The 12936-nt window shown below is 39.9% G+C and overlaps 2 protein-coding genes across 2 annotated transcripts in view; both read left to right on the top strand.

The window, feature by feature from the left end:
* Nucleotides 1-4962, top strand: part of LOC106815040 (vacuolar protein sorting-associated protein 13A-like) — a 64248-nt gene extending 59286 nt beyond the window's left edge. Inside the window, exons 28-37 of the mRNA XM_014819466.1 lie at nucleotides 407-554; nucleotides 1069-1150; nucleotides 1496-1683; nucleotides 1985-2151; nucleotides 3040-3152; nucleotides 3365-3522; nucleotides 3896-4021; nucleotides 4203-4316; nucleotides 4430-4599; nucleotides 4869-4962. Coding sequence (XP_014674952.1) covers nucleotides 407-554; nucleotides 1069-1150; nucleotides 1496-1683; nucleotides 1985-2151; nucleotides 3040-3152; nucleotides 3365-3522; nucleotides 3896-4021; nucleotides 4203-4316; nucleotides 4430-4599; nucleotides 4869-4962 — 1360 coding nt within the window. The remainder of the gene's footprint in view (nucleotides 1-406; nucleotides 555-1068; nucleotides 1151-1495; nucleotides 1684-1984; nucleotides 2152-3039; nucleotides 3153-3364; nucleotides 3523-3895; nucleotides 4022-4202; nucleotides 4317-4429; nucleotides 4600-4868) is intronic.
* Nucleotides 4963-5406: 444 nt separating this feature from the next.
* The window catches only part of LOC106815039 (vacuolar protein sorting-associated protein 13C-like), a 31935-nt gene continuing 24405 nt past the window's right edge, over nucleotides 5407-12936 (top strand). The window contains exon 1 of the mRNA XM_014819465.1: nucleotides 5407-5520. Within this exon, the coding sequence (XP_014674951.1) occupies nucleotides 5407-5520 (114 nt within the window). The remainder of the gene's footprint in view (nucleotides 5521-12936) is intronic.

The raw sequence follows: 12936 nt of genomic DNA, 5'->3' as shown, positions 1-12936 counted from the left end.
GACGTGTCTAACAACACCTGTCTATGATTGTCAGCACGTATGAAACCATGTCTAACAACACCTGTCTATGATTGTCAGCACGTATGAAACCATGTCTAACGACACCTGTCTATGATTGGTGGCACGTATCAGTGAGATGTCTAACAACATCTGTCTATGATTGTCAGCACGTATGAAACCATGAAACCATGTCTAACGACCCCTGTCTATGATTGGTGGCACGTATCAGTGAGATGTCTAACAACATCTGTCTATGATTGTCAGCACGTATGAAACCATGAAACCATGTCTAACGACACCTGTCTATGATTGGTGGCACGTATCAGTGAGATGTCTAACAACATCTGTCTATGATTGGCAGCACATGTACACGACACGTCTAACATCGTGGTGTCATTTTCGACAGGGGTGTCCTCAATTTCGCCGGCAGCGTTGAGGTGGTGCACACTATCCTGGAGCCAATCATGTTTGTAGTGAACATGAAGCATGGCTTGCCCCCCTACCATCCGCAGGTTCTGCGATGGGACGTCTCCGGCAAACTTGACCTCATCAAGGTATATAGAAGGGCGTGCACATCGCCATCTGTAACTCCTGAGTACAGGTTGGTGTTTGACTGTGGTTGGTGCTTGCGATGGATGAAAATTGTGGCATTGTTGAGATTTGCTTCTGGAGAGTTTGTTTTGCATTTTCTTTTTGCATTTAGTAAGCCATGCGTCGATCATATCTTTGCTGTATATTGTCGTGGTAGTAGATGACTATGGTGCTTATGTATGATGCTGCTTTCTCATGTACTTCATTTGTTTTTCAATTTGTGGTTCAGTAAATAAAATCCACAATAGATATGAATAGTGAGATACTTTTAACATAGCACTTTGCTACTGGGTGTGGGGTTGGGTATGTTCGTTGGGAATATTTCCTTAGCTGTTCTGTGATGCATTTAAGTGGGCATTTCATAGCTTCTTACATGCATCTGCAATCATCCCATTGCACCCCGTGTTTTTTAGCACACGAGAGTTTTCCAGCTTACTAACAATAAACTAACTGCATGCTGCACATTTGCATTGCTAGATAAGCCTTCACCATGATGACTTGAAAACTTTGCTGGCCATTCAAGCTGAGAATTTTGCAGAAGGTTCAAATAACAATCGAGGTTTGTACCTTGTTAACGCATTGATTTCCCTAATGGATGTTGGCATCGTGTCTCTAGTTTGAGACATTGTCAGCAGTACTGAAACGTCTTGTAAGTTAACCAGTAGATTGCTGTGGTAGATGTGTTTGGTGTGGTGTGGTGATGTGTAGGTGTTTCTGCTGTTACCGTACTAATGCACCCCAAATTTAGAAGGTAATATTTTGCCTTCAGCTAAAATGGCATTCAAGCTGGTTTTTGGATACATTTTCTGAGAAATAAACTGCATCCTATGAGCCACGAATTACATTATATTGTTAGCGATTATTCAATTTTCAATCGGTTGAGTAGTGTCATCCGTCTCCACAGTGATGTCACCCAGTCTTCGCCCCAGCAAGAAGCTAAAAAGAGATGATATTGTCCAGCCATCTAACATGATCAGTGAGGTCATAACAGATGACACTGAGGAGGAGCAAGAGGTTTACCAGCTGACAAATGTCAAGCTGTCACTAGAGGGAATTGACATCACATTGGTGGAAAACAGCGGGGATTTAATCGTAAGATTTGGTTGTCAGTTGCACCTGCTGTTCAATTTTGTGATGAAACGATTAGATTATCATTGTGTATCGTGTACATCCATCATTGGGTTAATAGTAGTTGATATCTGAAGGGCAAATCGCATATTTTGAGCAAAACTCTTGACACAATTGTATACAAAAAGAAACGTGGAAACTCTATCACTGCATGTAGCAGTGGTGTAGAACTATGAAAGTCACATCGGCTATAGTCAGTGTAGTATTTACAGTTATTTACTTGGTTAATTTGACATGTTTCGTTGTGCTTTCAATCAATTAACAGAACTTGGAACCAGCAAGTGACTTCGGACAGAGTCTAGCACAGCTGGTCGTGGACAAGTTTGTGATGTCAGCAGCTAACTTTAGTGATTCTTCAGCCGAGGTCAAGTGTACATTAGAGGCGATCAGTCTTCTGGATGTCAGACCGCAGGAGACCATTGTGATCAGGAAGTGAGTCTCCTAGTTCACACAATATGTCACTATAATGGTCAGCAGCACTTAAAGTAACTATTGCGAGAGTTTTCCAGTGTTTTCACCACTTTCATGACACCTACCGTTATTGCTTGAGTAACAGCTAGAGTAACAATAAAATGCCTTAGAACCTTCGTATTCACCAAATAAGTGCCAATTTCGAACTACTGGTTTTAAACAAGTTTTTGTAAACGATCGTTTTCTGTTATCTTGAACTAGACGGAAGTATGGATTAGCTTGTGGCGCCACTGCTTGTCTGCCGTAGACATAGTATATGCACTCTCAAACATGCACTTGTTTTTAATTACTCACCGACACATATACAAGATGACCAATTATGCGCATTATCGGCACACGATGAAATTTATTGCTGTTACAATGTGGTCAAATTCATTTTTCTGTGCTATAGCTGCATAAAATCTTAGTGTTTTTAATGTTGGTGTAATCAGTGATATTTCCACTGTCATGTGAGACTATATTCAGCTATATTTAGTTTTTCTGAGCCAAAAAACTCGCAATAGTCATTTTAACCCGTGACATTCAAAGTATCTAACAATAACTCAGAACGGACTTCGCGTGTGCTCACTTGTGAAGCCTGCAATGCTGTAGATGCTTGTGATCTCATCATTTAACGATATTGAGTATTGCATAGTTGAGTGCTTACAGGTGGATGTAATAGAAGAGTAAGAGACAAAGTTGTAGTGAAAGTGGGTTTGCCCTTTGGTGATCTTGAGCAAAAAGATTTGTCAAAACATAGAATACCTAACCTTGCACTGTGCTCACACTACTACTGTACATTCTGTATATACGTCTGCAGCAAGTACCAAAGACAACCATGTAGCATTCTCACATGTTCTATTGTTACAGGATATTTTCCTCACACTCGGGTAATATGAAGTTTGACTCGGAAATGATCAATGTGACGTGCCCTCCCATGATTGACCTCACCTTTAAGCAATCCAAGGACAAGGATATGGTCTGTAAGTATAGCAGGCAGACAGGCATTTGCTTTTATTGCATTTTGCTTATACTCCTGTGTAATAATTTTCACTGCGGCATTGTTGTCTGGGTGGCTATAAGCTGAAATTGCATTCTGAATTTCTGACACAGGCAGTGCCATGCCTCTTTGGTCAACAGTGCATAAGATCTATGCCATATATTGATCGCCTATTCTTCTTTCATTTTTTGGCAGTTGATCTTGTGATGGAGAGAATGAGGTGTAACATTTCTGTGCCTTACCTGCTGGCCATAGCAACGTTCTTTCAAAAGGCTCAACTACCAGCATCCACTCCGGCGGCTGTTATTACACCCGCGCCGAAATCTAGCTTGGCTGGCGTGTCGATGGCACAGGTGTGTGCATTGCCATATGGGCAGGGAAGGGAATAGGTTGGTGGGAAAAATCATACTTTAAAATGGGCTTGTAATTCAAAATGTGTAGCCAATGCTTCACTGGGATAACCAAGAATGCAAGAATTTATGTGTGCTATAAACGTCAAAGACATGCTCAGAATTAGGTATTACTATGGGCATAGCCATTTAGAATACTGATGTTTTCCAAATAGGTGCTTTAAAATTTGTGCCTGATCTGAATCGGCACTTCTTGTAGAGTTATGCCAAGAGTTCTTTGATTTTTTTGGGTGCACCAAAATGTATCGATTTACCCGGTATGTGGCACCAAAATGATATGTGAGTTGTATTCTATATTTCTTTGTTTATGTTCCAGAAATATTTCTCCTATTATCCTGAAGAGGGTGGCGGAAGTCTTGCAGTTTTTTGCAACCTAAAAAAGTCGGAAATGGTGCTATTTGCAAACCCAGATGAAAGCCACAGCAAGATATTAGTTATGCGAGTAAGTATCATTGCTACTTCATCCTCTGATACCACATTATAAGAAATGTATCTAGTTCTTTCATAATTAGACATTTTGAAATCTACATTTATTTATTTTTCGTAGAGTGAAAATGTATAATTATTTGCAATTCGAAAGATGTACTTGAAAAGGGCTCATAGTTGATGTGATTACTCTCCAGATGGAGCTGATGGTCGACTATAGCAACAAGGCAACTCAGGATAATCTAGTGGCATCTATTGGAGGACTGGAGCTCCTTTGCTGCAACTACGCAAGCCGGTGTCCCGGGTACACGGTATGCGAGCAGTATCGCGCCCCAGTAATTGTCTTGTCTGTTATTAACGCTTCGTGTCACAGTAAATAATTGATTGCGCTGGACGTGACACGGTGCATTTATTGTTGCAACAGGTTCTGGAACCTTGCCAAATTGAGCTGACACGCTGTATCCTGTCAGAGACGAGTGGAGTCGAGATGAATGTGTCGCTCAGTGCTGTGAATTTTCACCTGTCCATGACAACCATAACCATAGTGACAGATGTGCTCGCATGCCTCAATAGTGGCAAGGTGCGATGGGGATGGTGTGCGATACGTATTATGTAGATTACCATTTACACGCATTATTATTATTTTTTATATTATATTATTATCATTATTATATTATTTATTATTTCGATTAGTCTTTGACTGGAATATGGTATACAAAGAGAATTTTATGTTATTTATATATACTACTGGTAATTAGATTAGTTTGATCTTCATTTGATATGAATTATTTTTGGTATTATATGTATTATAGCACACTCTGGGTCGTGCGCGTCAATTGAAATGAGCGTACTTTGTGCTATAGGAGAATTTCCATCATCACCCAAACCTTTGACAGCCACAGATTCACCAGCAACAAGAATCTTACCATGTGGGCTGTGGTCGGATGCTTCACGTGAAAGGGTGGCTAAGGAGAATGGCCGTTATGGCTGACTTCCCACAATATAATCGTACTGCTATTATGAAATTTGTGATACAGTTCAACCTCAGGGAAAGCAGTTAATAGGATTATGCTTAAGATTGTTATTCATGAGAAATCTGTAATCCAGTCGCATTCCACTGATTGGAAAAAGGAAGATTCTATGTCATGCAGGTGATTTGAAGGATGATTATCTAATTATTGCTTATTTGTTATTACTGACTGCCTCATGCTCCTGCTGCGCTGCCTGCCACTACTACTGACATATAGCATCGTGTAGCATCATTTTTAATGTGCACATGAGAATGGATTCGATATGTAGAGTAAACGCTACTATATTGCACAGAGGAGAGTAAGGTGAGCACGCGACCGCGGTGTCTACAGACATGGCCTTACGCACAAGGAGGTGTGGCAAACATTAAAGATGAAGCAGCTGAACGCACTATCAGAGTTGGAGAGCTTGGAATGGCCACATTTCCTGTGCTTGCCCAAGGCGCTGCGGATTGGCAGCTGTCACTCAATGGACTGGTCTCGCCAGGTGAGCATGATACCCAACGTAGCTTGGTACGCAGATAAAGAGAGTTCCATTAGTACGCATAACGCTTATTTAGAAGATTGGTTTCGTTGTTAGGGCATAGAAGTGCGAATGTCAGTTTTACAAGCATCCAATTGTGGTTGGCGCCTGAACATGAAAATATCAAGTAGTTTCTGTGTGGCTGTCACTTACGATATAATGTTTTTATGTTTCAAATTGCTTCGTGCCTGCATTTGTTGGCATCATCTCTATTAGAAATGAAATGAAAGGATTCGAAAGCGATCGATGTTTTGCTGGTTGGAATTAACGTAAGACTGATGTTTTTCTCCCGGAAGCTGCATCAGACTGCTGAACTCCAGCTACATTGTGCTACGCATTTGAGAAGCAAGGCGTGTCGGAGCCTTACTGATCGAGCCGTATACATGAGAAGCGTCGATGAGCGTTAACCGACCTACGAGTATTGGCGTCGTAAAGTACTACGTAAGGCTGACTGCAATTGTGTACACATCACAAACTGTTCGCAGATGATCATATTACACTTTAACGATTGCCAAGAAGTTACTCCCCGCCTCCCATTACCAGACTTTTAATAAAAACGCGGCGACGCAATTTCTTTCAAACCGCGGGAAACTTTGTAACGGCATTCGCAACATTGTTCTGATCTCCTGCCTATTCCTTATTATCTGCCATTATCTTCTTTATATATATTATTGTTATCGTTCCTTCATATTATCTCCTTCTTACTTATTATCTCCTTTATTATCCTCATATTATCTTCCTGATATCTTTTTTATATTCATCCGTCCTATTATCCTCCCTTCTTATTCTTCTTATTCTTATTCCTCCTGTCCTTCTTATTTCTTATTCTCCTTATTTCATTTACTTCCGTTATCTCTATATCTCCTTATTCCCCTCCTCCTTTTATCTTCTTATTTCCTTATTCCTTCTTCTTATCTTCTTATTCCTTATTTCTCCTTCCTGTCTTATTTTTTATCTCCTTATTCCTTCTTCCTTATCTCCTTATTTCCTCCTTCCTTCTTATCTTCTTATCTCCTTATTTCCTCCTTCCTTCTTATCTTCTTATCTCCTTATTTCCTCCTTCCTTCTTATCTTCTTATCTCCTTATTTCCTCCTTCCTTATACTTTTATCTCCTATATTTCTCCTTCCTTTTATTACAAGTAAGTTAATATCATAAATCTCTAGAATAAAATTCTCGATAAGGCTTAAGAAGGAAAATAATGGAGATAAGAAGATATGAGAAGGAAGTGAAGGATAATAAAGGAGATAGAAGATAAGGCATAAGGAGGAAATAAGAGAATACAGAAGATAAGAAGATCGGGAAATAAAGGAGACTAAGATAAGAAGAAGTGGTCAAATAAGGAGAAGAAGATAAAGAGAGGAAGATAAGAAGATAAGTAAGGGTGGAACATAAGGACGATAATAAAAAAGTAATCAGGAAGATAATAATTGATAATAAGGAAGATAATAAGTAAGAAGGAAGATGCAATATGAAGGAAGATAACAATGAATAATATAATAAAGAACGGATAATACGGGAGCATAATGAAAGGAGAGTAAGGCAGGAGTCAGAACCAATGTTGACCGAATGGCGTTAGCGAAAGGTTTATCGCCGTTGAAAGAAATTGCGTGACTCGCGTTTTTTAGTTTAGTCTCTGTAATGGGGAGCGGGGAGTAAATCTTGGCAATCGTTAAATCTAAATGTCTTCTGCGCACAGTTTGTGATGTGTACACACATGCGAGTCAGCTTACTCTAGATACCTTTTACGAGCAACTCGTAATTGCGTCGGTAAACGGCTCTTCATCGCTCGCAGTACTGGCTGCAATGCAGATGGCTGCCCACACGACGCTCTGCTTCTCATTGAAGTATGACACAGATTGAGCTGCGAGTTTCAGCAGTTGTGAGACAGCAGTGCTTCGGAGAAACACTCAGTCTTACGTTAATTCCAACTGCATGCAAACGGATATCGCTTTCGATCCTTCAGTTTCATTTTATATAGAGATGATGCCAACAAATCGCTTCAGCACGAAGGCAACATTAAACATAAATACAATTATATGTAACGTGACAGCCACACAGAAACTAGCTTGGATTTTTCATGTTGAGGCTGCCACACACAATTGAGTGTCTTCTAAAACTGACGATTCGCATTTATGCCCAAAACGAAACCAATCTTCAATAACGTTATGGCGTACTAATGGCCAACTTCTCTGTTATCTGCGTTACCACTAACGTTGGTACATGCTCACTGGCGAGACCGAGTCATTGATGACTGCTTCAATGCACCCTTGGGCACGCACAGGAATGTGGCTCATTTCCAACTCTCCCAAAATCGATCGCTGCGTTCAGCTGCTTCATCTTAGATGTTGCACACCTCCTTGTGCGAGGCATGTCATGGGTAGACACCACGGTGCGTGCTCACCTACTCTCCTCTGTGCAATATAGGTAGCTTTACTTACCATATCGAATCATTCTTCGATGTGACATTAAAAAATATGCTGTGACACGATTGCTTTAATAAATTAGTAGTGGCTTTAGAGCCGGTGTCAGCAGGTTTAAGCAGCAAGCAGTAGTATAACAATAACAATTTAAATAATAAATCATTCTTCAATATCACTGCATGACAATAGCACATCTTACCTTTTTCCAATTCAGTGGAAATGCGACTGAGCCGAGTGTTAACAGTATTTCATGAGATACATGATCTTACAACCATATTATTCCCTATATTTAAGCTGCTTTCGCCCGATGTTGAACTGATTCAAAATACAGTTTCATAATAGCCAGTAGTATATGTGGGATAGTCAGCGTACCCATCTCCTTCTAGCGCCACACTTTCACTTGTGAAGCATCCGACATCGCCCACATGGTAGATTCCTGTTGACTGTGAATATGTGGGCTGTCAAAGGTTTGGGTGATTGATGGAATTCTTCCTATAGCACAAAGACTCAATTTTCAATTGACAGCGACCGCAGAGTGTGTATAATATCAAGCATATTATTACCAAAATATAATTCCATATCAAATGGAAGCATCAAACCTCAATTATTAACAGTAGTATAACTAAATAAACCATAAAATTACTCTTTGTATACCATATTCCAGTCAAAGCACTAATAATAAGTAATAACAATAATATAATAGAATTGATTTAATTAAACTATAATATATATTATAAATTTAAGTCTGACATATAATGAATGCGTGTAAATGAGGTAATCTAATAATACTATATCGGCACACATCCCATCGCACCTTGCCACTAATTAGGCAGCGAGCGATCTGTCACTATTGGTTATGGTTGTCATGGACAGGTGAAAATCACAGCAATCTGAGCGACTTTTCTTTTCATCTCGACTCCACTCGTCTTCTGACAGGATGACAGGTGTCAGCCTCGAATTTTGCAAGGTATTCCAGAACTGTTGCAACAAGTAAATTGCACCGTGTCCGACGTCCAGCGCAATTCAATTATTTACTGTGACACGATAGCGTTAATAACAGACAAACAATTACATGGGGCGATACTGCTCGCATACCGTCGTACCGGGACAGCCGGCATGTGCGTAGTTGCAGCAAAGGGTCCACGTCCTCAATAGTGCCACTAGATTAATCCTGGAGTTGCCTTGTTGCTATAGTCGACCATCAGCTCATCTGGAGAGTAATCACATCAACTATGAGCCCTTTTCAAGCTACATCTTTCGGAATTGCATATAATTATACATTTCACTCTTACGAAAATAAAATAAATGTAGATTTCTAAATATGTTTTCTTTATTTTATGAAAGAACTTAGATCACTATTTCTTATAATTGTTGGTATCAGAGGAGAAGTAGCCAATGATACTATACTTCGCATAACTAATATCTTTGCTGTGGCTTTCATTGCTGGGTTTGCAAACTAGCACCGATATTCCGACTTTTTTAAGGTTGCACAAAAATCTGCAAGACTTTCCGCAACCCTCTTCAGGATAATAGGAGACAATATCTTACTGGACATTAAACAAAGAACTACTAGGAATAGAACTTCACATATCATTATTGGTGCCACATTACCGCGTGTAAATCGAATACATTTTGGTGCCACCAAAAAATCAAAGAATCTTGGCACTAACTCCTACAAGGAAGTGCCGACATCAGATCAGGCACAAAATTTTAAAGCACCTATGTTGGAAAACATCAGTATTCTTAAAATGGGCTATGCCCATAGTAAAATACCTAATTCTGAGCATGATCTTTTACGTTTATCAAGCACACATATAAATTCTGTGCATATCTTGGTTTATCCCAGTGAAGCATTGGCTAACAATTTTGAATATACAAGCCCATTTCTAAAGTATGATTTTTCGCCGACCAACCTCTATTGCCCTTTCCCCTTGCTCCATTATGGCTCAATGCACACACCTTTGTCCATCGACCACGCCGCTCAAGCTAGATTTTCGGCTGCGGGTGTAGATAACAGCCGCCGGAGTTGATGCTTTGGTAGTTGAGGTTCCTTTTGGATAAAGAACGTTTGCTATGGCCAGCATGGTAAGCACAGAAATAGTTACAAGCCTCATTCGCTCCATTTCACAAGATCAACCTGCCAAAAAATGATAAGAAGAATAGGCGGATCAATCATATGGCATAGATCCTTATGCACTCGTTGGACCAAAGAGGCATGGCACTGCCTGTGTCAGGAACAACTTCAGAATGCAAATTTCAGCTTATAGCCACCAGACAACAATGCCGCAGTGAAATATTACAAGCAGGAGTATAAGCATTATGCCATAAAAGCAAATGCCTGTCTGCCTGCTATATTACGGACCATTGATATCTTTCTTTGGATTGACTTAAAGGTGAGGTCATCATGCCGGAGGCAGTCACATTGATCATTTCCGGATCAAACTTCATATTTTACCCGAGTGTGAGGAAAATATCCTGCTAAACAATAGAAACATGTGAGAATGCCTACTATGGTTGTCTTTGGTACTTGACTCGCAGACGTTATATACAAGAAGTGTACACAGTAGTAGTGTGGCACAGTGGCATAAGGGTATTGGTAATTCTATGTTTTGACAAATCTTTATTGCTCAAGATCACAAAGGTGCAAACCCACTTTCACTACACTTATGGTCTCTTACTCTCTATTTCCATCCACTGTAAGCACTCAAATCTATAGCAATACTCAAATATCGTTAAATGATGAGGATCACAAGCATCTACAGCCTTAGCAGCGCTATACAACGTGAGAACACGCGAAGTCCGTTACTGAAGCGAGTCTATTGTTGGATAATTTATTGATGTCACGGTCGTTAAAATGGACTATGCCGAGTTTTTTGGCTCAGAAAGGTAAATATAGCTGAATATAGCTCTTTATCAGTGCAGTTGGAAATATCACTGATTACACAACTTACAAACACTAAATTTTATGCCCAGCTTTTAGACAGAAAATATGAAATGTTGACCACATTGCTAACAGCAATAAATTTCATCGCTGTGCAATACTGCGCATAATTGGTCATCTTGTATATGTGTCGGTGCAGTAATTTAAAAACTAAGTGCATGTTTGAGAGATGCATTTTATACTATGTCTAGGACAGGACAATTCAGTGCGCGCACAAAGCTAATCCATACTTCCGTCTAGTCAAGTAACAATGAAGAAGCGATCGTTTACAAAAACTTGTTTAAAAACCAGTTAGTTCGAAATTGCACTTATTTGGTGAATACGGAAGAGAGTTTTAAGGCTTTTTATCTGTTACTCTAGTGTTTACTTCAAGCAATAGACGGATAAGTGTCATGAAAGTGGTGGGGAACAACTGGAACTCTCGCAATTAGTTTACCTTTATCAGTGCTGCTGACCATTATAAGTGACATTATTGTGTTGAATAGGAGACTCACTTCCTCGACCAATGGTCTACCTGCGCAGCGTCTGACATCTTAGAAGATTTCTGAATCGCAGCTCTAACTAGTAACACTTGACCTTGCTGGCTGTTAATAATCACTAAGAGTTAGCTGCTTGAACATCACAAACTTGTTCCACGACAGCTGTGCTTATTCAGTCGAAGTCACTGTGTTCTGCGTCGAAGTTCTGTTAATTGATTTGATAAGCACAACGAACATGCGGCAAATTAACCAAGTAAATAACTGGTAATACTGTACACTGACTATAGCCGATACGTGTGACTTCATAGTTACTACACCATGCTACATGCAGTGATTAGATTTCCACGTTTTCTATTTTGTATAAAATTGTGTCATTGAGTTTTGTCAAAATATGCGATTTCGCCGTTCAGATATCAACTATATTAAAACCAATGATGGATTGTTACACGATACACAATGAAGATCTAATCGTTTCATCACAAAAGTTGAATAGTCGCGTGGCAACTGACAGAACAACATCTTACGATTAAGATCACCGCTGTTTTCCTACCTATTGTTGATGGCTCAGATTTCCCTTTCTCAGTGACAGCTTGAATTTGTTTTCAGTCTCGTTGTCTAAACCTTCTGTCTCTCTTACTCCTCAGCTTTTCGTATTTCTATCTGTTTAATCTTCTCTATATTTCCTGCCTTGTCCTACGTATCTTGTATTATACTCTGCTTTATTTTAGCGCTCTCTCGTGTATTACTCTTAATTATATCCTATACTTCTCTCCTTTTACTTCTCCTTTCTCTTATCTTCTGTACTTTGCCTGGATTGCTCCGCTATACGCTGTCTGCGTTATCTCCTTTCGGCTGATTATTTACTAGTCTGTTAGATACTGTGCTACTCGACTCTATTTCCTCCTTCTCTCTCAATTATCCTCTCGATTGAAATTTAGATCTCGCAATATTCTCCGGCTACACAACTTATAATTTGTTTAATCTTTGTCTGTGGTATCTCCTCTAATTTTCACGTTGCTGATGCCTTCTTTTAGTTCTTTCTCTTTTCATTTCGTACGAAAGTGTGGTCATCTATACAACCAGCAGCGTTGTGAACATGCGCATTTTATATTCAGGGGCGGTGAAGGGAAATATTACCTTCTAATTTTAGCGGGCTGCATTTAGTACGGTAACGACAAGACACTCTGAACCACTCACACGACCAGCAACACAGCCAGGGGATACCCAGCAATCACCTGGATGGGTTAACTTACAAGCGTTTTCCGTACTGCCTGACGAATGTCTCAACTAGAGACACGATGCCAACATCATTAGGTAATTCAATCTGCCGTTACACAAGGTTCAAACCCTCGATTGCCTTTGAGGTATGCAAACTTCTGCAACTTCTTCATGGCTTGAATGGCCAGGCAGCAAGTTTTCAAGGTCGAGCATGGATGAAGGCGTTATCTAGCCAATGCAAAATGTTGCAGCATGGCGAGTTGAGTTTTTATTGTTAGTAAGCTTGGGAAAAATCTCGTGTGCCTAAAAAACATCGGATG

This window comes from Priapulus caudatus, unplaced genomic scaffold (assembly GCF_000485595.1).
Source record: "Priapulus caudatus unplaced genomic scaffold, Priapulus_caudatus-5.0.1 Scaffold1027, whole genome shotgun sequence".
In the NCBI taxonomy this organism is placed as follows: Eukaryota; Metazoa; Priapulida; class Priapulimorpha; order Priapulimorphida; family Priapulidae; genus Priapulus; species Priapulus caudatus.
This window is presented reverse-complemented; position numbering and strand designations above follow the sequence as displayed.